The 27,443-nt window shown below is 33.2% G+C and overlaps 1 protein-coding gene across 2 annotated transcripts in view; it reads left to right on the top strand.

Annotated features, from left to right (window-relative positions):
• PLXDC2 (plexin domain containing 2) overlaps nucleotides 1-27,443 on the top strand; it is a 479,799-nt gene that overhangs the window by 341,145 nt on the left and 111,211 nt on the right. For both annotated transcript variants that reach the window (XM_031939892.1, XM_003771887.3), the window contains exon 7: nucleotides 24,897-24,996. In XM_031939892.1, coding sequence (XP_031795752.1) covers nucleotides 24,897-24,996 — 100 coding nt within the window. The remainder of the gene's footprint in view (nucleotides 1-24,896; nucleotides 24,997-27,443) is intronic.

The raw sequence follows: 27,443 nt of genomic DNA, 5'->3' as shown, positions 1-27,443 counted from the left end.
TAATGATAAATTAATAATGAAAGATTATTGAATTTTGAAATTGAATGGAACATTAATCTGGAGAGACCCAGACCAAGTCACAGATAATTAGACAAAATTTTATTTATTAATGCAAATTTGTTTGTTTTTTTAAAATTTTATGTGGTTTACTTCAGCAGGCTACAGTATGTTTTTACCATTTTGCATGTTGGTTTCTCAGTGTCACCAAGACTCTCATGCTCTATTGCTGATACATGTTTCCACCCACTTCCTTTACTTATGATGGGCTGTATCCTACCAGGTCCTAGATGGGAAAACCAGGGACTTCCTTCCAGAACTGCTGTTATTGTTCTTTCCATCCTGATTACTTAGAGCATATGAAGCTTTGTCAGCCATTACTGTGCTGATTTATTTTGTCAGAAAGAAAATAGCAAAGTAGTCTTAGACAATTGATCTAAATTGAGGCTTATCTATAAACTTCAATTCATTCATTTACTATATGCAGTTTCTGGCATGTTCATTTAATATTTGATGTATAGACTGATGTTATTTAAAAGGAATCTCAAAGATGAAAAATTAATGATAGTACATTTTTGAAGAGGAAAATTCAGTTATCTGTAATGATTTCATTTGAGTGTAGAAAGTTTTTATATCTGAAGATTCAAGTGTGTACATTATGTGGACAATATAGGCATCATAATGAGAAGATTTGGGTTTAATTCCTGACCACATAACTTAAAACCTATGTGGCCTTAGATTGTAAATCACAATCTCCATGTCGCAGATTATTGATCTGGAGTGGCTATAATAAACAAATATGCCTTAGTAGATAAAAGTCCTTGTCAAGGGAAGAACAGATCAGTTTGATTATAGGCAATCAATGCCACAGGCAATTTTCTAATACCATCATCTGTTCTTTGCTTGAGGATTTACAGTAATGGAGGAAGTGTCTGCATCTTGGACTTTATCATGACTAGCTCTTCCAAAAAATATATATGTATGTATAAAAGAATAGATCATATTGACAACTGTAAATACATAGCACTTTTTAGGCGCAAGCCTATTGCTCTCTGGTCAGGTAATTTTGAAGAACAATGTTAGCTCTAGGCTGATAAGAATATTCCCTCAAATCAAGTGATGAATAACCCAAGTATGGAGAGATAAAATCTTTGTCAGCTATCAATCTACTGTGTTCTTCTTAGTACAAGGAATTTCCTTCCAGCAATGTGGATAGGAACATGACTAAAAAACTTGTATGTGGAGGGAGAACACTAAAAATTTAAGGGGGTTGTCAATTTGTCAGAGATGGGACTTGAAGGTAGGGTTTCTTGATTTTAAGATCTCCATCTTTTCATTTAGACCAACTGATTTTTAAGGTAAGGACAAAGAAAGATTTATAAGCCTTAGCAAATGTAGGTAATTGCCATGGCCATTTCACACAGCTACTTTGCATTTTGACATATTTAGGCACCCCAGAATTTGATGGCCTTGGGTTACAAGAAAGGATCTAAGAAAGAAGAAACTATGAGACTTTTCAGGATCCTTAACTTTGTATTCAGGACCAGCCGCAAAGCTGGTGCTACCCAGAATAAGCTTGAACACATACAGGGGACTCTATCATATATGATGTGCCTTAGTCAGACTACTATTTGTTGTATCCTTAACATTCTGGTTTTCTTTTATATGGGGATTTTTTTAGTGCCTACAATGGCTTCCTTTGCCCTTCTTTATTTTGAATTCCTACCACCCTTTATAGTCAAATTCCAGTGCCACTTTGTTATGAATCCTTCCTTACTCCTCTGAATTAGTAAAGAGCTTAGCTCTTTGGGACATCTTATCGCCCTTAACTTGTACCTGTGATTCAATTATTATGTATCACTTTGTATTTCATTTCTCATGTATGTCATAACTTTGACCATGCCTAACCTGACCATCTATAGGAAGCAGTTCCCATTCTCTCTTAATCCTCATGTCTTCCTCTCTTGATTTTCTCCAATGTGTCCAGCATATACTTTGTTTATAACTGATCATTTACATGTTGTCTTTCTTATTCAACGTGAGCTCCTTGAAAGTAGACACTATTTTTTTTTTGTTTGACATTTTTGTATTCCCTCATGCTTGACATAGTGCTTGACACATAGTAAGCATGTAACATTTTTGCTTAATAAATGACTTACTGACCTTCTTTTGATAGAATGTAAGCTCCATGAAGTCAGAGGATGTATCTTGCCTCTACAAAAGTAGGTGGTGCTTAATAAGTGGTTGTTTAAATTTGATTTGCGAAGAAACAAAAAAGACAACTAGAAAGTTAAAAGAAATAAGAGAGATTGAAGTATATACATTCAGAAGAGACAAAAGGAGAATAAAACATTTAATATCAAGGAAAGGATTGCTGCTTTGGGAATAAAACTTCTAATCTCTATGTTCACCTTTGCTTCAAGTGACATGGGATTACTATAATTATGATAATGAAGTAAATATTCATTGCTATCTGGTGTCTGGTACTTGAACAGTAGATTTTAGACACTTTTTTGCTTATGTATAAAAAATAGTATGGTGTGGTTTATGTGGGCCATGTGTTTCTTGAGTTAACTGAAACCATTCAAGCAGATTCCTTTGTCAAATATGCTTCCCCTCACAGTCAGGTTCTCTTAACTGTCTTTATGGGATGAACCCTAAACTAATCAACCAATAAATAAGTATTAAGCAACTATTATTTTCCAGGCACTGTGCCTTGCCCTTAAAGAGCTTACAATTTAATGTGAAAATATAGGGAGTTTCATGTACATTCAAATGTCTATATTTGAATTTCATAGTTGTAAAGTATAATAAAAAGAAAAAGTGGTTGTTGCTGTTTTCTGTATTCATCTTGGATGCTGATATTATAAGAAGATACAAAGAACATGGTACCTGAGTGTCTGAGGAAAGTGGATACTTAACTTAAGCTATCAAGTTTGTATGAGCTTATGATGAGTCATGGAATCTCTGTAATTCTTGAGTTTTATTCATTTGCAAATGAGAAAACTGAAATAGATATATTAAATATTTCTTGCAGGTCCCATGCTTCAGCAAAATAACTGGAATTCTAAAAAGTAGGTCCAGAGATGGTTTTGATCCTTTTCTGCAATGAGAAGGCATCGAGTATGGCATTGAGTATTTCTGGAGTTGTCTGTATTCCTAAACCAAGTTAGAGTACTAAAATGGAATTTGTGGAGTGTTTTCCCTTTGTAAAACTACTTTTTATTTGTAATCCCCACTTCTCTCTTAAATCTTTATATAAATATTCTAATAGAAATTCAATAGCAGTTCATATAGAAAAAATAAAGGTCAAGAATTTCAAGGGAATTAATGAAAAAAAAATCAAAGGAAGGCGGCCTAGCTGTATCAGATCTAAAATTATAAAGCAGCGGTTACCAAAACCATTTGGTATTGGCTAAGAAATATATTGATTAGTTGATCAGTGGAATAGGTTAGGTTCAAAGGACAAAACAGTCAATAACTTTAATAATCTAGTGTTTGTCAAACCCAAAGACCCCAGCTTTGGGGATAAGAACTCACTGTTTGACAAAAATTGCTGGGAAAATTGGAAATTAGTATGGCAGAAACTAGGCATTGACACATACTTAATACCGTACACCAAGATAAGGTCAAAATGGGTTCATGACCTAGACATAAAGAATGAGATTATAAATAAATTAGAAGAACATAGAATAGTTTACCTCTCAGACCTGTGGAAGAGGAAGGAATTTATAACCAAAGAAGAACTAGAGATCATTATTGATCACAAAATAGAAAAATTTGATTATATCAAATTGGAAAAACTTTTGTACAGACAAAACTAATGCAGACAAGATTAGAAGGGAAGCATTAAACTGGGAAATTATTTTTTACAATCAAACGTTCTGATAAAGGACTCATTTCCAAAATATATAGAGAATTGACTCTAATTTATAAGAAATCAAGTCATTCTCCAATTGATAAATGGTCAAAGGATATGAACAAAAAATCCTCAGATGAAGAAATTGAAACTATTTCTAACCATATGAAAAGATGCTCCAAGTCATTATTAATCAGAAAATTACAAATTAAAACAATTCTGAGATACTACTATACACTTGTCCGGGAAAGATAATGTGGAATGTTGGAGGGGATGTGGGAAAACTGGGACACTGATATATTGTTGGTGGAATTGTGAATACATCCATCCATTCTGGAGAACGTTTTGGAACTATGCTCAAAAAGGTATCAAACTGTGCATACCCTTTGATCCAGCAGTGTTACTACTGGGCCTATATCCCAAAGAGATCTTAAAGAAGGGAAAGGGACCTGCATGTGCAGGAATGTTTGTGGCAGCCCTGTTTGTAGTGGCTAGAAACTGGAAACTGAGTAGATGCCCATCAATTGGAGAATGGCTGAATAAATATGGATATTATGGAATATTATTGCTCTGTAAGAAATGACCAACAGGGTGATTTCAGAAAGGCCTGGAGAGACTTACATGAACTGATGCTGAATGAAATGAGCAGGACCAGGAGATCATTATATACTTCAACAACAATACTATATGATGATCAATTCTGATGGACCTGGCCCTCTTCAACAATGAGATGAACCAAATAAAAGTCAGACATGTACAAACCTCAGAATATCTTAGCCAACAGAGTTTTCATAAGGAAAGTACAGTTAAAAGATACAAAAAAAAGACTTAAAGATTGTCTTTAGATGTTTTTAATAGGTCTTCTTTAGTGAAGTTGCATGATTTTATTGATGTTCCAATGGAGCAGTAATTGAACCAGCTACACCCAGCAAAAGAACTCTGGGAGATGAGTACGAACCACTACATAGAATTCCCAATCCCTATATTTTTACATGCTAGCATTTTTGATTTCCTTCACAAGCTAATTGTACATTATTTCAAAGTCCAATTCTTTTTGTACAGCAAAATAACTGTTAGGACATGTATGCTTATATTGTATTTAATTTATACTTTAACATATGTAACGTATATTAGTCAACCTCCCATTGGGGGAGGGAATGGGGGGAAGGAGGGGAAAAGTTGGAACAAAAGGTTTTGCAATTGTCATTGCTGAAAAATTACCCATGCATATATCTTGTAAATAAAAAGCTATAATAAAAAAAAATCCAATAGCACTGTAATTATAACTCTTCTCCCTTCTCCTAAAGATTTATCTTTTTTTTTTTTTTAAAGGGAAAGAGTTAGTTCTTACTCTATAATCATCATTAGCCTGCCTTTCCTTTCTAATTCATGGATTATTTGGAAAGATGAAGCTGATAAAATTAAAAAGATACAGAAAAATTGTATGATGTTACTCTGTGATCAACAGGGAAAAGTAATAGAAAAAAGGTTATCAACTTCTTTCATTGCAAAGGGAGTTAGTCTCTATTTTTTCTCATAATGGATACTATCTATTTCAATGCCAAATCTTTAAGGAGGTCATATTGAAAAAATGTTGTGATTTGTTAAAGAAAATTGCTTTTTAATCTCTTTTACTATTTAGTACTTAAGCCTAATGTTCCTTAATCTAACATGCAGTATCTGTTGAAGAATACATAATTAATAAATGATCTTTGCCAAATAACTCTAGTTATCTATAATATCTTTAATTGATTTGGACTTTTTTTAAAGTTTCATTGACTTGATGACACTTTCTCTTTATCATATTATAATGACCCTTTATCTCATGTAATCGTCCAGAAAGTATTATAAAATCAGACATGTACAAACCTCAGAATATCTTAGCCAACAGAGTTTTCATAAGGAAAGTGCAATTAAAAGATACAAAAAAAAAAAGACTTAACGGTTGTCTTTAAATGTTTTAAATAGGTCTTCTTTAGTGAAGTTGCATGATTTTATTGATGTAATTAGCCTTAGGTAGCTAGGTGCCTCAGGGGATAGAGCACTGAGCCTAACTAGAGTCAGAAAGACCTGAGTTCAAATTTGATTTCAGACACTTTCCAGCTATGTCAGCATTTCTAACTCATCTAACTTCTATTTGTTTTTTTTTTTTTGTGGTTGTTTTGTTTTGTTTTTTTTTTTTTATTTAATAGCCTTTTATTTACAGGTTATATGCATGGGTAACTTTACAGCATTTACAATCGCCAAACCTCTTGTTCCAATTTTTCACCTCTTACCCCCCACCCCCTCCCCCAGATGGCAGGATGACCAGTAGATGTTAAATATATTAAAATATAAATTAGATACACAATATAACTTCTATTTGTTACTGGAAAAAAATGGCAGACTAGTATCTTTGACAAGAAAGGCCTTTGGACAATATGATCCACAGACTACAAACACAGAGCACATCCTTCAGTTTTACCTGCAACATTTGATCTCCATGTCTTACTATGGCCAATATAATCTATTGTAGATCTTATGATGAGCTGATTTGTGTTTAGCTATGCTGATTCTAGTTAGTGAGATGTCCTCTGGTACCAAGTGATACTGAAGTGTGGCCAATTTGGAAGAACTATCCAGAGCTTGCACTCTACTGTGTATTCCATGAAAGAACCACAGTGATGTCCACATCACAACCAGCTATCAAACTAAGTGTTTAGAGAAGCTTTGCGTATCTGTTACATATACATAGATATATGCATGTATCCTAAATTACATTGAGATAACTTAATAATACATATGTATGTATGTGTATATATACATACATATATGTATGTATATATACACATATATACATACACATACACATACATATATACACACATGCCTAAGTGTATATGTCTGTATCTTTCTGTTTCTGTATCTGTCCATATGTGGATTATTCTTGTTATTCATCTGTAGTGATAAATATTGTCCGAAGTTTGTTAGTGTGTGTATATATATAGCATACCTATATATTCATCCATTTGTCAATCTATTTTACTTTCAGTCATAGACATATGGATTTAGAGATGAAAGGTACTTAAAGGACAATAAATCCATTCCTCTCTTGTTACAATGAAGAAAATGAAACCCAGAATGACTCATTGGCCTGAGGTCCCTAAAATAGTAAGTGCCAGAGAAAAGAATTAAACACTGATCCTCTTGCTTTCTCTCTATTACTCTTTCTATACCATATCACTACACACAGAGACACAGATAGATGGATGAATGGATAGATAGATATATACACACTATCAATTTCTGTTCTATATCACATTGTTCCATTCCAACATTTTACTCTTTGAATATGTATCCAGAGATACAGACACTATTTTTTTTAATCAAGATGATTGTATCATATATTTCATCATTGTTCAGTATTTTTCAGTCATGCCCATCTTTTCATGACCCCATTAGATTTTCTTAGCAAAGACATCGTAGTGTTTTATTTACCATTTCCATTTCCTGCTAATTTTATTGATGAGAAAACTGAAGCAAATAGGGTAAAGTCACTTGTTCATTGTCACATAGCTGGAAAATGTCTGAAGCCAGATTTGAACTGAAGAAGGTGACTTTAAGTCCAGCACTCAATCTGCTGTGCCACTTAGCTACCCATGCTCTTTTACCATCTCTTAAATCACTCAGATTGTTACTCACTATCACTCAAATCACTTTTGCATACAAGATCCTGAACTCTGACATTCCATTCATTGAAGTAAATATTATATTCTTCTATCTCTCTTGCTGCCTGAATAACTCAGTACCCATTATTTTCCCTTATTTTGACCTTTGAGCTTTTATTTTTTTAAACTATTCTTCACATATATTGATAACTCTCTCATAGTCACATTTCCGTATCCAGTCTTGACCACCGAAATAATGAAATCTTATCCCATTTACTTCTGACTCTTCCAAAATTACTACCTGTCAGCCCTCAGTTGTGAGTAAATTTTATGAGCTGCTTCTTCCTTTCAAGTGATTATGTTCCTAGAAATAATCACAGAAATAATGATGCCTTTGTCGACTAGAAATTTGTGTTATCCATGTAATGATATCATTGAATCTCTTTCATTAGCTCATCTTCATTCCTTACAAAATTGTTTTTAACTTTATCTTCCCTATCTAAAACTACAACTCATTTCCCTTTCCCTTTCATCTCAGAATATGTCCTTCTAACTTGACTGAGATTAAAATTATCCCTGAAAAGTTTATATATTAGACTGGGATAGCCTGCAGAGAATTCTGAGCCTGGAATTTATCTCTATGAGTTTAAATCTAGCCTCAGATAATTACTATCTATGTGATCCTAAACAATTTGCTTTACCTCATTTTACTCAGTTTTTGGCTTGTATAATTAGATGGAGAAATAATTGGCAAATCACTCCTAAATCTTTGCTAAGAAAACTTTGAATGGGGCCAAAAAAACTAGACACAATTGAAAAATGACTAATTAACAACAAGATGTAGTTTGAAACAGATTATTCTCCTTCACACTTTTTCATTAATTCCTTTGATATTATTGACTTTTGTTTTTCCAGAGGAATTTTATTGTTTTTCTAGCTATATAAAGTAATTTTTGATAATTTGATTGATACAGCACTGAATATATTCAAATAAATTGATTTAGGTAGATTTGTCATTTTTGTTTTTGTTTTGTGATTTTTTTTTCCTCTATAGTATATTATTTTCTCAAATACATATAAGGGTAATTTTCAACAATCATTTTTGCAAGATTTTTTTGTTCCATATCTTTTCTTCTTATCTTTCCCCTCACCAAGAGAATAAGCAATCTGATATAGATTATACATATACAATCCTTTTAAAAATATTTCCATATTCGTCATGTTGTACAAAAATAACAGAATGAAAAGTTATCAAACTTTGGATACCCTTTGATCCATCAGTGTTTCTACTGGGCTTATATCCCAAAGAGATCTTAAAGGAGGGAAAGGGACCCACATGTGCAAAAATATTTGGGGAGTCCTTTTTGCAGTGGTAAGAAACTGGAAACTGAGAGGAAGCCCATCAGTTGGAGAATGGCTGAATAAGTTATGGTATATGAGTGTTATGGAATATTACTATTCTATAAGAAATGATCAGGAGGATTATTTGAGAGAGGTCTGGAGACACTTACTTATGTAATGAAATGAGCAAACCAGGAGATCATTGTACATGGCAACATCATATTGATTATATGATGATCAACTCTGATGAACGTGACTCTTTCTAACAATAAGGTGAATGATGCCTGTTCCCATGATCTTGCGATGAAGAAAGCCATCTACACCCAGAAGAGAGGACTGTGGGAACTGAGTGTGGATCAGAGCATAGCATTCTCACTTTTTTTGCTTGCATTTTGTTTTCTTACTCATTTTCTTTCTCTTTTGATCTGATTTTTCTTGGGCAACAAGAGAATTGCATAAATATGTTTACACTATTAGATTTTTACATATATTTACCATGCGATAGCATATATTGGATTGCTTCCCAAATAGGGGAGGGGAAAATCTGAAGCACAACGCTATGCAAGGCTCAATGTTGAAAAATTATCCATATATATATTTTGAAAATAAAAATCTTTTTTTTTTCTTTTTTCTTTTTTTTTTTATTTAATAGCTTTTTATTTACAGGTTATATGTATGGGTAACTTTACAGCATTAACAATTGCCAAACCTCTTGTTCCAATTTTTCACCTCTTACCCCCCCCTCCCCCAGATGGCAGGATGACCAGTAGATGTTAAATATATTAAAATATAAATTAGATACACAATAAGTATACATGACCAAACTGTTGTTTTGCTGTACAAAAATAATCAGACTCTGAAATATTGTACAATTAGCTTGTGAAGGAAATCAAAAATGCAGGTGGGAATGAATATAGGGATTGGGAATTCAATGTAATGGTTTTTAGTCATCTCCCAGAGTTCTTTCTCTGGACGTAGCTGGTTCAGTTCATTACTGCTCCATTGGAAATGATTTTGTTGATCTCCTTGCTGAGGATGGCCAGGTCCATCAGAACTGGTCATCATATAGAATTTTCTTGAAGTATATAATGATCTCCTGGCCCTGCTCATTTCACTCAGCATCAGTTCGTGTAAGTCTCTCCAGGCCTTTCTGAAATCTTCCTGTTGGTCATTTCTTACAGAACAATACTATTCCATAGTATTCATATACCACAATTTATTCAGCCATTCTCCAACTGATGGGCATCCACTCAGTTTCCAGTTTCTAGACACTACAAAGAGGGCTGCCACAAACATTCGTGCACATACAGGTCCCTTTCCCTTCTTTATGATCTCTTTGGGATATAAGTCCAGTAGTAATACTGCTGAATCAAAGGGTATGCACAGTTTGATAACTTTTTGAGCATAGTTCCAAACTACTCTCCAGAATGTGAAAATAAAAATCTTAAAACAAAAAGAAAAACAGAGCAAACAGGGAAAATCCATGTGAAGGAAAAACAAACAAAAATGTTGTAAATACTGTGCTTTAATCCAGTCTCCATACTTTTCCCTCTACATGCAAATGAAATGTTCCATCCTAAGTTTATTAGAATTGTTTTGGATCACCACATTTCTGAGAACAACTAAATCTATCATAGTTGATCCTCACATAATTTTGCTATTGCTGTGTACAATGTCCTCTGGGTTCTGTTCACTTCATTTAGCATCACTTCATCTAAGTCTTTCCAAGTGTTTCTAAATCAGCCTACTCATTATTTCTTATAAAACAATAATATTCCATTACTTTCACATATTATAACTTATTCAGCCACTCCCCAATTGATGGGAATCCATTCAGTTTCCAAATTTTTGCTACTACAAAAAAAGTTGCTGTAATTTTTTTTTTTTGGCATACATTCTTTTTTCTCTTTTATGATCTTTTTGGAATGTAGACTCAGGAGTGACACTGCTAAATCGAAGGGAATGCATGAATTGTCATTTTCATTATATTGGAGTTTAAATATGGATTTATTTGTATAAAAAGTTTTTGTCAGGAAAGCAGAGCCAAAATGGTGGAGTAAGGTAGGAACTTGCCCAAGCTCTCCTGTAATCCTCTCCAAAGTCCTTGAATAGTGATTCTAAACAAATTCACTTCCTAGATGAATCTCTGAAAATAGCTGCACAAAAATCCTGAAGTTTGGCACAGTTCACACTACACCTTGGAAGTAAAGTCCTACTTTAACAAAGAGTTAAAACTCAAGTAATAGACTGGGAAACTATATAAAAAAAAAACAGAAAAATGTTCTGACCATAGAAAGTTATCATAGTAACAGGAAACATCAAAACACATTCAGAAGATGCCAAAGTCAAAGCTTATAAGAGCTTTTGATATAGATCCAAAGTTTCCAATAAAAATATGAATTGTTTTTGGGTCATAGAAGGACTCAAAAAAGATTTTGAAAATGAAGTAAGAGAGAGAAGAAAAATTCAAAAGAGAAATTAGATCAATGTAAGGAACTGTGGGGGGGCGGGGGAAATTTCAACAGCTTGGTATAGAAGATACTCAAAAAATACTGAAAAAAAGAATAGGCCAAATGGTAAAAGAAGTATGAAAAAACAGTGCTTACAAAGCCGAATTAACCAAATGGAAAAAGGGGCAAACAATTTGCCAAAAAAACAAAACCTTCTTAAAGAGTAGAATTGGCCAAAAATGGACAAAAAACCAACCGAAGAAAAACATTCCTTCAAAAGTAGAATTGAATGAAGTTTTTTCTGGGGAGCTGTTTGGGATCTCCCAGTTTCCCTTGAAAATCACATGAAACCAAGCCTCTAAACAGAGGCTAATGGAAGAAAACCACTCTCCAGTTTAAGATAGAGTGGGGAAATTTCAAGAAAAGTCAGTCCCATTGAGGTGAAAAGGTTGCTGAGCTCAGATAGACTCAGGGAAAGCCAGTGAGAGGATGTTAATCACAGCAAAGCAGCAAATAAGACTCTCAATCCTGGCTCAGTAGGAGTGGGGCAGGTTCCATCTCCAGCTCAGAAGGAAAACTCTGGGAAAATGGGCTATTTCCTGAAAAGGGCAGGCAAAGCTATCCCCTGCAAACACTCAGGAGTCCCTTAAAGCCAAGGCTCAGAGCTACACAAGAAGCTTGGGACAACATTCCCTTTGCCCAGAAGCAAAGCTCAATCATAAAAGTAAAAAAGTTAAAAAGAAGAAGAAGAAGAAGAAATACCCAAAGAAAAGGAAAGAAAATGAACAAGAAACAGAAAAGAAACTTGACCAAAGAAAGCTACTATTGTGACAAGGAAGACCAAAAAACAAACTCAGATATCTGAGGACAAAATATGCATAGAAAAAATCTCAGAGTGATATGAATTGTTCTCAAAGCCAAAGAGGCTTCTTGCAAGTGGTCATAAAAAACTTAAAAGGCAAATAAGAGAGAGAGGAAAACAATGAGAAGGAAACAAGAGATATGCACGAGGGAATCAACAGCTTGGAAAAAGAAAGAAAAACTTTTCTGAAGAAAACAAGTCCTTAAAAAGTAGAAATAATCAAATGGAAAAAGAGACACAAGACGAACTGAAGAAAATAATAAATTAAAAAAAACAGAACAGGGGATGAAAAATAATGACTTTGTGAAACAGCAAGAATCAGTCAAACAAACTAAAAAGAATGAAAAAATGGAAGAAAATGTAAAATAACTCATTGGCCAACCTGGAAAATAGATGTATAAGAGACAATTTTAAATTATTGGCCTATCTGAAGACCATGACCAAAAAAATCACCTGGATAACATTCTTCAAGAGATGTTTCAGGAAAACTGCCCCAAAAGTAAAAAAAAAAAAAAAAAAAAACAGAAGGGTAAATACTCATCAAAAGAATGCATCAATCACTTTCAAAAAAAGATTCCACAAGGATAACCCCAAGGAACGTTGTTGCAAAACTCCAGAACTAAAACCTCAAGGAAAAAATGCATGAGCTGCCAGAAAAAAAAAGTAATTCAAATATCAAGGAGAAACAGTCAAGATTACCCAGGATCTGACAGCTTCTACAATAATGATTGGAGGGCTTGGAATACCATATTCCTGGAGGCCAAGACCTAGGGTTACAACCAAGAACTAACTACCCAGTGAAATTCAGTGTCATATTTCAGGGAAATGATATAGCTTTAATGAAGTAAGAGATTTTCAATAATTTCTATTGAAAAAATCAGAACTAAACAAAAATCTCCAAACATAGGCATCAAGAGAAGCATAGAAAGGTAAACAAGAAAAATATATATTATTTAAAGGTTAAACTCTTTATATCCCTAGATGGAAAAATGATATCTGTAACTCTAGAAAACTGTCACTGAAGTAGACAGAGAGGGGCACCACATGAACAGTGGGAGGGAGTGATTTTGAAAAGAGTCTGATGTGATGACATCAAAGAAAAATACATTAAGGGGTGGGAAAAGGTCAGTACATGAAAAAGAGGAAAGGTACAATATATAATGGTTCAATTATAGTGCAAGAGACTATTATAATGTGGGAGAAAAGAGAGGGGAATAAGCATTGTCTGAAGCTTAATTTCAATGGTTTTAGTTTTAAGAAGAAATAATGTAATCATTCAGATGGCTGTAGAAATTTAGCTAACCTTATAAAGAAGTAGGAGAAGAAAGAGGAAAGAAAAGGGAGGGGCTAAAATGGAGGGCAGAAACACTAAGGGAAAAAGTACCAGAAGATGAAAGGGTGATAGAAGATAAAGTAGTGGGTGAAATGGGTTAGAAAAAATAATACTAGAGAAGGGGTAAGGGTGATAGGAGATAAAATGATGAGTGGAGTGGATACAAAAAAAAAATTCAAAGGATAGGTTGGAAAGAGAACAAAAATATATCTAAGAGAGAAAACAGGTTGGAGAGAAATACAGAGCTGGTAATCATAACTTTGAATGTGAATGGAATGAATTTTCCCATAAAATGGAAGCAAATAGCAGAGTAGATTAAAAAACAGAATCCCACCATAGTTGTTTACAAGAAACATAGAAAAATACATACAGAGTAAAGGTAAAAAGCTAGAAAATAATTTATTATGCTTCAGCTGAAGTAAAAAAAAAGGGGGGGGGAAATATTTGTTGTGACCTTGAATTTGCATCATCAGAAAATGTCATATATATATTTTTCTCTCTTTCTTTTGATCATCTCTCTGTGTTGATTTGATTATCTCTTCTAGTTATCTGAGTCTTTCTGCTTCTATTCAAAAATATTCTCATTTATTTTGGTTCAAAGGGAATACCCTAGATGTATAATTACATATATGTTTATATATATATGTATACATATATATGTTTGTGGTTATGTATATCTACATCTATCTATGCATATACTATATACACACAAACATACATATGTGTAGGTATATACATATACATCATATTTCTTATATTTTGGTATAGCATGTACTCAAATGTGTATATATGTATATCTATCTATATCTATCTATCTATATCTATATCTATATCTATCTATATATCTATATCTATATATATCTATATCTATATCTATATATATCTATATCTATCTATCTATCTATCTATCTATATATATATATATATATATGTGTGTGTACCTATGTGCTAAAATGCAAAAAAAATTCACCATGTCAAGAAGTGAACAGTAAAGATGAATTTAAGGCAGGATCTTTGCTAAATTGTTGTTATAGTCTCATTACTTTTTATTATCCATTTGATATTATTTATTAGGATATTTGCCTATCTTTATTTTAATTTAGTTCATAGTTAGAAAATATGATTTTGGGGTCTTGTAATTGTTCATCCTACCTAAAATCTTTCACCATACCAGTGCATCCTCCATAGTGTTACCAAAGTGGATTTTCTTAAGCTTAGATCTAATCATGTCACTTCCTTGCTTGATAAATTCCTGTGCCTCTCAGATGAAATGTAATTTCTTCCATTTCCCTTTTTAAGCCCTTCATAATTAGTCCTTCACCTGTCTTCCTAGTTTTATTATGTTAATCATTCCTCTTCTCATATTCTGTGATCTAGCTAGACTGCCCATTTCTTTGTTGTACATGTACACACCAATGCAAACACACACACACACACACATACATATACACATACACACACACCTCAATCATTATCCATCATTATAAATTGGTACCAGAATATATTCCCTCCTTAACTTTGAGTAAGATAATGTCTCTGATAATTCAAGCAAACCTTCAAGCACCTGTTTCTGAATAAATGTTTTCCTTTTTGTGGTAAGTGAAAGAAGAAACAGCTGAGGAAAAAAGTTCAAGCTTCTGAGCATTTTTATTTATTCAGCAATACGTGCCAGACCACGCTCCTTCCTCATCTTAGGACGTGATCCTGACTACAAGGGGAGACAGATTTTTATAGATTTGAAGTAGTTAATTATTAATTAAAAGAAAACAGCAGGATACAATATTAAGTAATTTGATTTCTAATTGGAAGAAAAATTAGGCACTGTCCAAGTTGGAAGTTGGAGGATAAAACAGTTGCAATTTCTTGAAATTAGAAAAAGAGGTGTCTTCCTCTCCCTGTGTACAGGAAGGGAGCATAGAAACAATAAGGGACTGGTTGATCAGTGTAGAGCAAGTTTTCAGAAAAGTTATTTTGTTTCTTGAGATGTAGTTATGTTTCACCTTCCTCCAACCAAAGAACATAAACTTTAAAATATAATGGTTCTCTCTGGGAGCAGGTTTCTTGGGGAGGTTTCTGGAGGCAGCCTTAGTTTCAGTTCAAAGTAATAATCATTTCAAATACAGCCAGGTGTTGAAAGTTCAAATCCTTTACTATCTCCAGTTTCTGAATCTTCTTCCTGGGGCTCGGTTAGCTTTCTTAGAGGCCTATCTCTCCTTGGTTCCAAGAGCTCTTGCCACTAATCTTTTGCCTCTGCCAGCTTTGGCTTCTCTTCTTCCAAATATTTCCAGTCAGCACCAAGATGAAAGTTGGAATGAATCTCTTGTCTCCTTGCCTGGGGCTGGACGAATTTAGGGTTAGGGTTTCAGACCAGCCTTGGTCTCAGTGGGGGAAGTGCAGGAGGCCAGCCACCACAGTGGTGTGAGATGAAGTGAATGAATCTGACTCCACCTCTGAGAGTGGGCTTGTGGGCTTCTTCCCAGAGTGCCTCTGTGTCTGTCCCAGAGTGCCTCTGGCCCTAAGAGCTTCTTGCTTATATGAGCTCTCTAAAGGTGTGAACACAAGCATTGTTTCTATCAGTTCCACTTAGTACCTTGTTTCAAGTTCTGGCCCATAACATCTCCTTGTAAGATCAGATCAATCATACTGAACCATGCTAAATTAGATAATTATTGTCTCTATCCATTCTAATGAGCTAACACTTTGTAAGGATTCCAACAGTTATGGGTAAACTACTTGCATCAATAATAGGTTCAGATTGGGTCTTTAGTGAAGAGTCTCTAAACAGCAGGTGGAGATGGTCCAGCTTCCCAATCACTTAGGGAGACATTCAAACAATATAATACATTTTTTTTTTTTTTACCAATTCCCACAATTGAATAAAGTTTTCATACAAGACAGACATTGAAACAAACTCACAACTGAATAGAAAGGGAGCTGAGCTACCTCCAGAAATGAGTCACAAAATGGAATTAGTGTGGTTCACTCAGTTCCCACAATTAACACTTGCTGTCTTAATCACTTCAGTTTTTCACTTGCTGCTAGTACATTGCTTCCTACTATTTATTTTATACTTCTTTCTCTTTTATTTATTTGCATTTTATATATACTCAAAAATAAACATTTTCTGATAAAATACAAGCTCCTTGAGAACAAGAATTATTGTTTTTTATTTTGTTTGCCAAGTGCCTGGCACAGTTCATGCTAAATTTATAAATGCTTCCTGAGGGAACATTGATTAAAAATTCTTCTGAAATCTCTCAACCTAGTTTGGAAACAAACTCTATTTTGTTAAGGCTTATATCTGATTATCCAAAGCTGGTGTATGTCCTACCAAGGTAATAAACAAACAAATAAATACAGACAGAAATGTACATTAGGTACACTATATTTGGAAATGAGGGAGTTTGGTTGGTAAAGGAAATTCATCTTAGGACAAACTAACTGAGTGTGAAAAGATACATTTATATCAATTCAATTTTATTTTATTAACTATCTCTGAAAACTACAATGATAAATACTGGGTATAAAAAAGACAGAAAGAACATGGTCTTGGCCTTTAAGATGCATGGTCCTCCAAAGACTTATCATCATTATAATTAATCCTATTAAAGGTAGAATATGATATGGTTAAAGAAATCCAAACAGGGAATTCTCCAAGAAAATGTGAAGAGGAAGAAGTGATATCATCTTGAGGAATCAAAAAGGATTTTGTGGAGGATATAACTTCTTAGAAAGATTTCAAGTGAAAGAAATGAGGGAGGGTTTACCTTTTATTCATGTGGGGTTATCTAATTGCTTGAACAATAGTAGCTGAATATAGGATAAGATTGAGAAATTATTCTCTAGACTCCTTTATGTAAAGAGCTGAAACTTTGAATAGGTGCTCTTGAATCAGATTACAGAGCACTTAAGCCCAATTAGCTGTTCAACAATGACTATTAGCATATATTGGAATTGCTCTTCTCACAGTTAAGGCTGGCTCAATGTTTGGGGTTAAGAGAATTGTAGGTAAGGATTAGAGGATGGGGTGAGAAAGGCCAGAGAACTTCACTTGGTCACAGGATGAGGAGGAGAAAAGTGTGGAAATTCTAAACTCTAGAATCAAGGAGGGATCCTTGCCAAAACTCCTGGCAGTTTTGTCCATCTAACTTCACTTCTCCCTCTAAAGACCAAAGACTTTTGTTTATCCTGACTTTGACTGATCCTGAGGCCTCCAGGAAGCTAGCCTGGACCTTACACCTTTAGCTTATATAATAAGAAATTGTTTTTATAGACAAGGAAAGTTTATTGTGATGACCTTATTTTTTAACAATTTCTGCTTCAGAAAACTGAAGATTTAACACTATAATTCATGGAATCATGACTACTCCAGTACTGATGGATACTTAAGGAGTTTCTTAAGAGTTCTCTAAAATTTTTGCATAAAATTTTAGACTCCATCCATCCTGTTTGTGACAGAAGAAATACACACTTCAGAAGGAAAAAATGTTTCCCTGGGAAGTTTTATGTGAGAACTTGTTTGTCCAAGCATAAGACAAATATAGATCAAGAATTTCACCAATGTCCTCAAACAAATGAAACAAACAACAACAAACAAGACAAAAATGCAAAGTCATGTTGACTTTCCTATGATGATTTTCGTCATCAATGATAATACAACTACCACATTTGGACTTCAATGGTAGAGACCATGCTGTGCTAAAGGAGGAAGTGGTGAAAGTACCAAAGAAGACAAAGATGAGAATGACAGCTGGAGTAAATTACATATATATACAGGAAGTCTGTGTAGGAAGTGTCACAATTTTGAGATTATTAAGATTCTTTTCTATGATATGTTCAAAGAAATAAAGAATTTGAATTATTGAAGAAGGAATTGCAAAAGTTATTTCTACTTTAAAAAGATAATCAATGACATAACTAAAGACCCAGATCCTTATGCTTTTACTTACACATCCTTATGCTTTTACTTACACACACATGCACACACACACGCACACAGATTTATACTAAAGTCCTCTGACAAAACCAGTGCTATTTCAAAACAAACTGATTCTTACAATGCTCTTTAATGTGATGGATTATTATATTGCATACTGTTAATAAAAATCTGATAAGGGGACAGAATTTCACAAATAATGTTCTGTAGACCACTTCAGCTCAGGCACATTACCGACTTAAAGCTGTAGAGAAATGGTTTTTTTTTTTGTTTTGTTTTTTTTTTTGGAAATCCTTACAATTTAAAGAAGCAAATGCATTCTGAAAGACTTGCCTACAACAAGTGTCTTAGGCCATATTCTTTGATAAATATAACATGAAATAACTTTGTTGGATTATTCATATCAAATAAGACATATAAAAGGAAGAGGAATTTACAAAAGGTGCTTCCCATTTCTCTAAAAGAGGAGTTGTATTATTGAGAACACATGAAAAATTCCTTCTTTATGGACAGTGAGTTTCTCCAGATGTTTCTGTTGTGAAATTGTTCTATTGTCAAATTCCATAATGTTACAGAGTCTCCAAGTGAGAACTATAGTCAGTCAAAATAGTTCACAAAAATATAATGAAGGGGCTAAAGGATGTTTATCATGCATATTATGAAATTCAGTTCCATAACCAACCCATTTTACCAGCTCTTTAGTCCATATATCTTGGATTAGACATTATAGATAGTGAATTAAGTAAAAGGCAGAGGGCTACAGTAATAATTCTCCCCTTCTTAAGTGAAGTACAAATGGAGTGTTTTGACAGCTAAATATACTGTCTTGTCAAGTGCAAAGGATGGATAATTTTGTTTCTTCTTTGCAGACATTGATGCTTCTAATTTTTCTCTATTGTTACAATAATTAAAATTTCTAAAGATGTTAAATAACAGTGAGAATACATGATGTCCTTGCTTAACCTATTTTTTTGGTACTTAGAAAGAATTTAGTGTTTCTCCATTGTAAACGGCAATATATCTAGGTTTTAGAAATATACTTTTCATCAGAACAAAAAAGAGCTCAATCTTACCTATTTTTTTTAATTTTTTTTAATCATAAATGAGTTTCATGTTTTATCAAAAACTTTTCCTCAGATCTATTGAAATTATTTTGTAATTGATTGATCATATAATTAATAATGGTAATTTTCCTAATGTTGAACCATTTTTACAATCTTCTATAAATTTACTGGATTATTTACTGGAATAATGCTGAGGTCTCATCACATAGAAATTATGAAAAATGTTTGTACTACTATCCTTTAGTAATATTTTTCTATAGTTCTTTTTGTTTGGCCCTCCTTATAGTAGGATCACATTTGTGTCATAAAGTATATGAATATTTCTAGGAATCATTTTTGTGGCTTTTAAATGACAGATTTTGCTTGTAAATTTAGATCATTATTTTCTCCTCACTTACCTTTGACACTTCATTTATGGTCTGGTCAGTTTGTTTCTGAGATTAAATTAAAATCTTTATTTCTGTTAGTTGGGAGCATATTCTATTTACAAAGGCATTCAATTGCTTTGAATTCTTAGAACTCTCAACCTATAATTTAGCAAAATTATTTCTATTTCCTATTTCATTTTTTGTCATGAATTTACCTCATTTATTTTTTATTTTTGAAATTTTATTTCCTTTACTTTTTCAGATTTTTTATTTTTAAATTTCTGACAGCTATGTATGGATCAGTCTTTTTTTCTTTATCTTTTTATCATACCAGCATATTATTTTTCCAATTACAAGTAAAACTGGCTTTCAACATTAATTTTGTAAGATATTGATCGTCAGTTTTCCTCTTTAACAATCTCTCTGCCAAGAACAGCATCCAAACTAATATAGATTATACATGTGTAATCAATTTTAACACATTTCCATGAGTCATGTTGGGAAAGAAAAATCAGAATAAAAGGGGAAAACCACAAGAAAAGAACAGCAAAAAAAGTGAAAATAGTATGCTTTGATCCACATTCAATCACCATAGTTCTTTCTCTGGATGCAGATAATATTTTCCATCCAAAGTCTATTGGAATTATCTTGAATGAGTGTATTTCTGAGAAGAGCTAAGTCTATCATTGTTGATTATTTGTGTGTAGCAGCCTTAAAGTCATTTGAGTTTCAGTAGTTTTTTTGACCCTTGGAAACTAGTCTTTCTGGTGTGAGCTTTGCCTTTGATTGTCTTTAACCAGGTGTTCTGGCCACTTTCCCAACATCTTTACATAATGATGTTATGTACCATCTTTTTTTTTTTTTCCAGTTCCCCTTCATGTATAAATTACCCTGTAATTTAAGTTGTATTATCAATGAAATTCAACAAAGATAGACTAAGGCATGTTTTCTCCAAGAAATATAACATTTTGTTAATAAGGCCTCACTCTAAAAATAGAACAGGTTGATGACTGCTTTGGTTTAAACCAAAGACTCTGAGATGGAGATGGAGACCTTCTCATAAGCAAGAACAAGAAGCACAACAGGGTAGGAGAGGAAATAATACAATTGGTGTAAAGTTGGTGACATCATGGGATTGACATATACATTATTGGTTTCATGGCTGATGCATGAAGGACAATATGATTTTTTGGAGTTTGGAAAAGGTGGGCTAGTAACAATATCCTTCCTTTCATCTTTGACTAAGAAATGTTCTCTGTTTGAATCTATCTGCAAGGTTAGAGATAGTGAAAGAGATTTATTTGGACAATAAACCAGACATCCCAGAGGATAGCTTGGTGATTTAAAGTTATTAGACTAGACTCCATAGTATCCCCCTACATTACTTACATCCTCCAATAATGACAGATTTCCCTGAGAAAGAATATAATAGTGATTAGCTGAATAACTGGATTTCTTAAAAAAAAAAAAAAAACAAAAAACTAAATTACGAACTGAGTTCAAAAACAAAGAACCGTGACTTAAGCCATTATTGGACAAAATCAGTTGAGTGTATATAGGATTTGTAAAAATGATACAGAATCAATTTAATTTTCTCAGTTTCTTGATGACAAGTCTATGTTAATTGATGATATTTGCATGTCAAGAACTTAGCACAATACCCAACACATAATAAGTACTTAATAAATGTTTTACAAGCCTTTTGTTTCTGTGATTATTTATGTTTTCACCCCCACTGGAATGAGTTTCTTTAAATCAAGAATGGTTTTTGCTTCTTTGTATCTCTATCATTTAGACATACATTTTGCTTAATAAATGCTTATTGACTGGCCATCCAATTTAAAATGCATTTGTTAAAGGAACCCATCTATAGGAAATGTTTCAGGCTCTCTTTTGTGTGATGAATAATGATGCTTGAAGCCTGGTTTGATTTCTCCTTATCTATCAATATTAATAAAATAACCTTTTTTTTAATTGAATGGAAAATCTGAGGGAAGGAAAAGCCAATGCTCTTTAATATAGTAGTGAATCTTTTCTCCTATAATGTGATTACCTTTCCACAAGACATTTTTCCTCAAAGTTAAACCTTTTTTTTATTTCTTGTCCTTGTATCTCTTGGAGAAAGACTATTTTCTATTTTTATTTGTATTAAAGTAATTATACCTCCCACTGAGTCTTTCCCAAACTAAGTCAGTTTGGTTTCAGCAGTTGGCCTTTTTATGCCTTTCCTATAATAATACATTCTTTGTTCATGTATTCCCAAGTTTTCCCAGATATGTTTTTAAAAGCATTAGATGTTCCAAGATGCAATTTTTTTTTAAAATTTGGAATTGAAAAGAGAAAACAAAATATGCTCTTGGGATGTCAATCTTCATGGTGTTTGGTGGAAGTTTCAGTCAAGAATTTTAAAGTTCAACATGTAGGCTTGTTGCAATGTATTCTGAGAAATGTTGCCACTTTTAAATTGTTAAATCTACCCAGATAGAAAGCAAAAATCTTTGGGGTTGTTTCAGGCTACTGGGTAAATGTTTGTTCACTAGTAGCATTATCTGTCATTCTTAAGAGTTTTCTCTAAAATAAAGATCATAAGAAAAAGAATAAAAAGTAATGATGATGATGATTATAATAACATAAGGATCACAGATTTAAAAGTGAATAAGATCTTAAAAGGCATTTAATTCAATTCTCTCTTTTTACAAGTAATTATGAAAGGTAGCATAGAAGAGGGAAAAGGAATACTTAACTTTTAGTTAGGATAACTTTTCCAGTGACAGCTTACAGTGATGACATATAAATTGAAAAGGGACGCAAATAGCTTGCTCTACATCAACAGACCTTCAAAGAATCATCCATTATAACATAATAAGTCAGTGAAAGACAACAATATGGAATGAATTAAGGAACAACCTTAAAGTCAGAAAGACTTGAGTGAAAATTCTTCCCTAGACACATGTGTATAACCATAGATTTTGGGTAACTATCTAAGACTATAATTTGCCCTAAAAAGATAAATTGGTAGACAACCAGATGAACAAACAAATGGTTTAAAAATTTTAAATGTGCTAGCCTACACTGGTAGAGTAAGTTTCCTACATCAGTGAACTCAAAAACCTAGAAACTGCCCCTTTCTCCCTCCCACAAAAGTTGATAATACTAACTTATATAGCACTTTCCTCTTAATAAAATTGTTTCATATGTTTCTTCTGTGTTCTCATTTGAATTAAAATCTAAATATGTTTAGATTCCAGACTCAGAAAAAAGTTATTTATTTATTTATTTTTTCTTTTTCTTTTCTTTTTATTTAATAGCCTTTTGTTTACAGGTTATATGTATGGGTAACTTTACAGCATTGACAATTGCCAAACCTCTTGTTTCAATTTTTCCCCTCTTTCCACCCACCCTCTCCCCCAGATGGCAGGATGACCAGTGGATGTTAAATATATTAAAATATAAATTAGATACACAATAAGTATACATGACCAAACCGTTATTTTGCTGTACAAAAAGAATCAGACTCTGAAATATTGTACAATTAGCCTGTGAAGGAAATAAAAAATGCAGATGGGCAAAATTATCGGGATTGGGAATTCAATGTAATGGTTTTTAGTCATCTCCCAGAGTTCCTTCCCTGGGCGTAGCTGGTTCAGTTCATTACTGCTCCATTGGAAATGATTTGGTTGATCTCATTGCTGAGGATGGCCAAGTCCATCAGAATTGGTCATCATCTAGTATTATTGTTGAAGTATATAATGATCTCTTGGCCCTGCTTATTTAACTCAGCATCAGCTCGTGTAAGTCTCTCCAGGTCTTTCTGAAATCATCCTATTGGTCATTTCTTACAGAACAATAATATTCCATAATATTCATATACCATAATTTATTCAGCCATTCTCCAACTGATGGGCATCCACTCAGTTTCCAAGAAAAAAGTTTTTTTTTTTAAAATGTATATTTTAATTGGCTAGCATCAGCAAACATTTATAGTGTCCATATGTGTATATAGAGCTATTTGTCAACTGAACAACACAGGTTCAATTTTCCTGGTTCTTATTAAGAACTTTATTATCAAATATATGTGTTTAACAAATGAGATAAAGTTCACTTGATGAACCTTGAAGTTCCATCTCTGTAAATGCTAACCCTCAACAGGTCAAGAAGCTGCTTTTATGTTTTCATTTCATTCTTGATAACAGCTTCCTTGTATATTGTACTTTAAGGTTTTAATGTGCTTTGCACACAACAGCTCTGTGACTTAGCTGACAGAAATGTCAAAAGCATTTTACAGATGAGAAAACTGGGAATGAGAGATTTTGACCTGTTTAAAGCCATGTAGCTAGTGAGTGTCTGAGATAGGTCCTCTTCTTATGCATCTGGAGCTCTTTCCACTAAAACATGTTGCTTCTCAATATTTCAAACAAATCTAAACTGAAAGACTCTTATAGAGACCTTCATTTTCAATTACAAAATTTTTAATAAGGCATGTTTTGTCTTGTATGTATATGGATTATATGTGTATACATGTGTACATTTATTAATATGTATTACATCATATATGTATTGTTGTGTGTGTTTATATACCTATTACATATGTATTACATAAACATATATTAATTTCATCACAGAAGATATAATTTATATCAATTATGACAAAATTAGAGTGAAGCTAAAAACCAAAAAACACCTGTGTTCTAATCCCCCACCCATTTTAACATACTGTATGTGATCCTGGGCAAATTATTCTATAATTGCTATTAGGAACTCTGTAAGATGATGTCTCAGTAATGGTGTTAATCTTCCATATGGTAATTCTTTACTGTGAGTTTAAACACCAGTGAAATCACAGTTTCAGTCCTATTCTTATCCTTGTATCTTTAGTTTTCAATACTTTTCATTCCCTCTCAATTACTTGAATTCAGTCATCAAACATATAATCAGCATGGATCACATTTGGTTATTTTGTTATGTTTTTTTTTCCTTTGAGAACATGTTTAAAACTAAAATCTATTTGCTTTTCTTTTTATCTTTTTTTTTCCTTCTAGATTCCTGTGTTGGTGACCCAGATAAGTACAACAAACCATCCAGTGAAAGTGGGATTGTCTGATGCATTTGTAGTTGTCCACAGGATCCAACAGATTCCCAGTATGTATGTTGGAGAAAAGTAATAACGTAGTTCGGATCTTTTGTAGGGGTGTTTGGAACAAGTAAATTAACTCAAGACTGCTTTAGCTGTTTGAACAACAAATCACTTAGCTAATTTGAGCTTGTTAATTAAAAAGTAATTGTATTTGGTTTATAACTCCCATTGTGATTTTCCATCTCATTGTTTCTCTTGAACTAATAATTTAGGTAAAGTTGAAATTAAGCAGAGCAGACAAGTCAACATATATATTACTTTACATGATAGTCCATCTTGATTTTCTGGGTATTTTTTAAACTGCTAAAATAATCAATCAACAAACATTGAATAAGCACCTCCTTTGTGTTAGACATTGTGCTTAGAACTGGGGATACACACACACACACACACACACACATATATATATATATATATAATATACATGAAATAATGAACAGGAAGAAGGCACTGGAATTTAGAAGGGTTGGAGAAGACTTTGGCTGGGACTTAAGGGAAGCCAGAAAAGTCAAAAAAGAGGAGGAAGAATGTTCCAAACATGAGAGAGAGCTGAGGAAACTGTCTAGGACTGAGACAGAGAAGTGGAATATCTTTTTCATGGAAGAGTCATACAAGTATCACTGGATAGAAGAGTACGTTTCAGGATGCAAAATGTAAGAAAAATGGAAAGGCAGAAGGAGGCTAGGTTACAAAGAAATACCAAACAGAGCATTCCCTATTTCAAGTCAATAGGGAGCTTACTTGAGTTTATTGAGTGTGTATATGTTGGTAGGGGGTAACATGGACAGTGATTTATTTTAATATGATTGTTCCTCATACCTAATGTATGGTTTCTTAATGAATCATTCAGTAAAGATTTGGAAAATGGAAGAGGCAAGGCAGTCTACTTTTAGAGAAAGTAAATGTCTTGTATGGTCAGAACTAAGTGGTGGTACTGCTTCTCAAACTTGGTGGAGTTTATCAGTCCGTTTGACAATATCTGTTGTACCATGCAGACATAACTGAATTTTTTGTGCACCTATATTGTACACTAGATATAATAATATAGGCAACTATCCTATAGATGATGGAATTCCTTAAACCTATTCTTTTTTGAGAACATTCACTGAGTCCTTTTCTCCCTTGATGCCTTTGATTTGAGCAATAAATGATAGTGATGAAACTCAACTCATGATTAAAACATTTCTTTCCTTTCAACCATGCACATCCTTTTTTTCTGACTTTTTCTTCTTAATGGTAGGTATAATTTGTCACAAGCATAGGCTGTGTGGTCCTGTCTGAAGCTTATTCTGCCTCATTATGTCATCTCCGGAATGTGGCAGGTAAATGGAGTGGAAATTATTTAGAGATTTCCCAAGCAATAGAAGCATTGCAGTCTTTAGAGTGGCTAGCCTCATGTAACTCCTTACTGTACTCTTTCAGGATTCAATATCTACACTAGACAGAGCTCTATTTGGTATAGGGTGGGAATCCTCAAAGGGTTTTCTCCTTGTTAGCTCACAATTTGTGGGAGGTAATATTATTCAAGGGAATTGCTAAATTGAGGCGGATTCTCGAGAAACTAAATTGTCCTTTCAACAAAGCAGGAATATATTAGTATGTGTAGGAAATATAATAGCATCCTGACAGAGCTGTTAAATAATGTTAGCCCATGGAGAGCCAATGTTAGCTTCCTTTTCAATATGCATGTTCTTCCATTCTTGTCTTTCGGGGTGTTAAATCAACCATGGCTTCAGTCAATTACAGCAAAAGTGAAATGAAAGACTAGTTGTTTCAGTTTATTTGTTGGTTCTTTAAGACACAGAAAGAATTTCAATTGCAACTTGCTTTGTCTTCTAAGAAGGCACCTCAAAGATCTGATAGCTAGATTATAAATTTGTGTCTAGTCATTTTTAAGAGAACTGATGAGCCTTTGGAATAAATTTAGCTCTTTATAAGTCTTTTTCAAGAAGACAATTATCTGTTGCATTTATTTTATAAAAGATGAGCTTTAGTGAGTCTTTTGTTGTTTTGACTCATTTTGTTGCAAACTGAAAAGAAATACAGATATATTTTCTAATACCAGTGTCATTTTTATTTTATGCCTCATAATGGATTTGTATACAGATCATAACTGGTTTGCTGTCTCTGCATCTCTATGTTTCATTGTCTATTATCTATCATTCTATCTTTTGGTCCCTATTTTCTAATCCTCTTCTGTCTATTTGTATTTCTGTGTATAATTTGTGTTTTTAAAAGAGCTTTAGAGGTATATAAGTTATGTTAGGGAAGAAAAAAAATCTCATTCTAAAGGATCAATTTTGATTATATTTGTTGATAGGATGTATATGAATTTGCATGCAGATTTAATCATGCCAGTCAGTCATTTTATATTCATTCTCCCTCTTTCTGTCTATCTCTGTCACATCCGCATACATAATAACTTAGATGTATACTTTAGTTTTCTGTATTA

Source organism: Sarcophilus harrisii, chromosome 5 (assembly GCF_902635505.1).
Source record: "Sarcophilus harrisii chromosome 5, mSarHar1.11, whole genome shotgun sequence".
NCBI lineage: Eukaryota > Metazoa > Chordata > Mammalia > Dasyuromorphia > Dasyuridae > Sarcophilus > Sarcophilus harrisii.
This window is presented reverse-complemented; position numbering and strand designations above follow the sequence as displayed.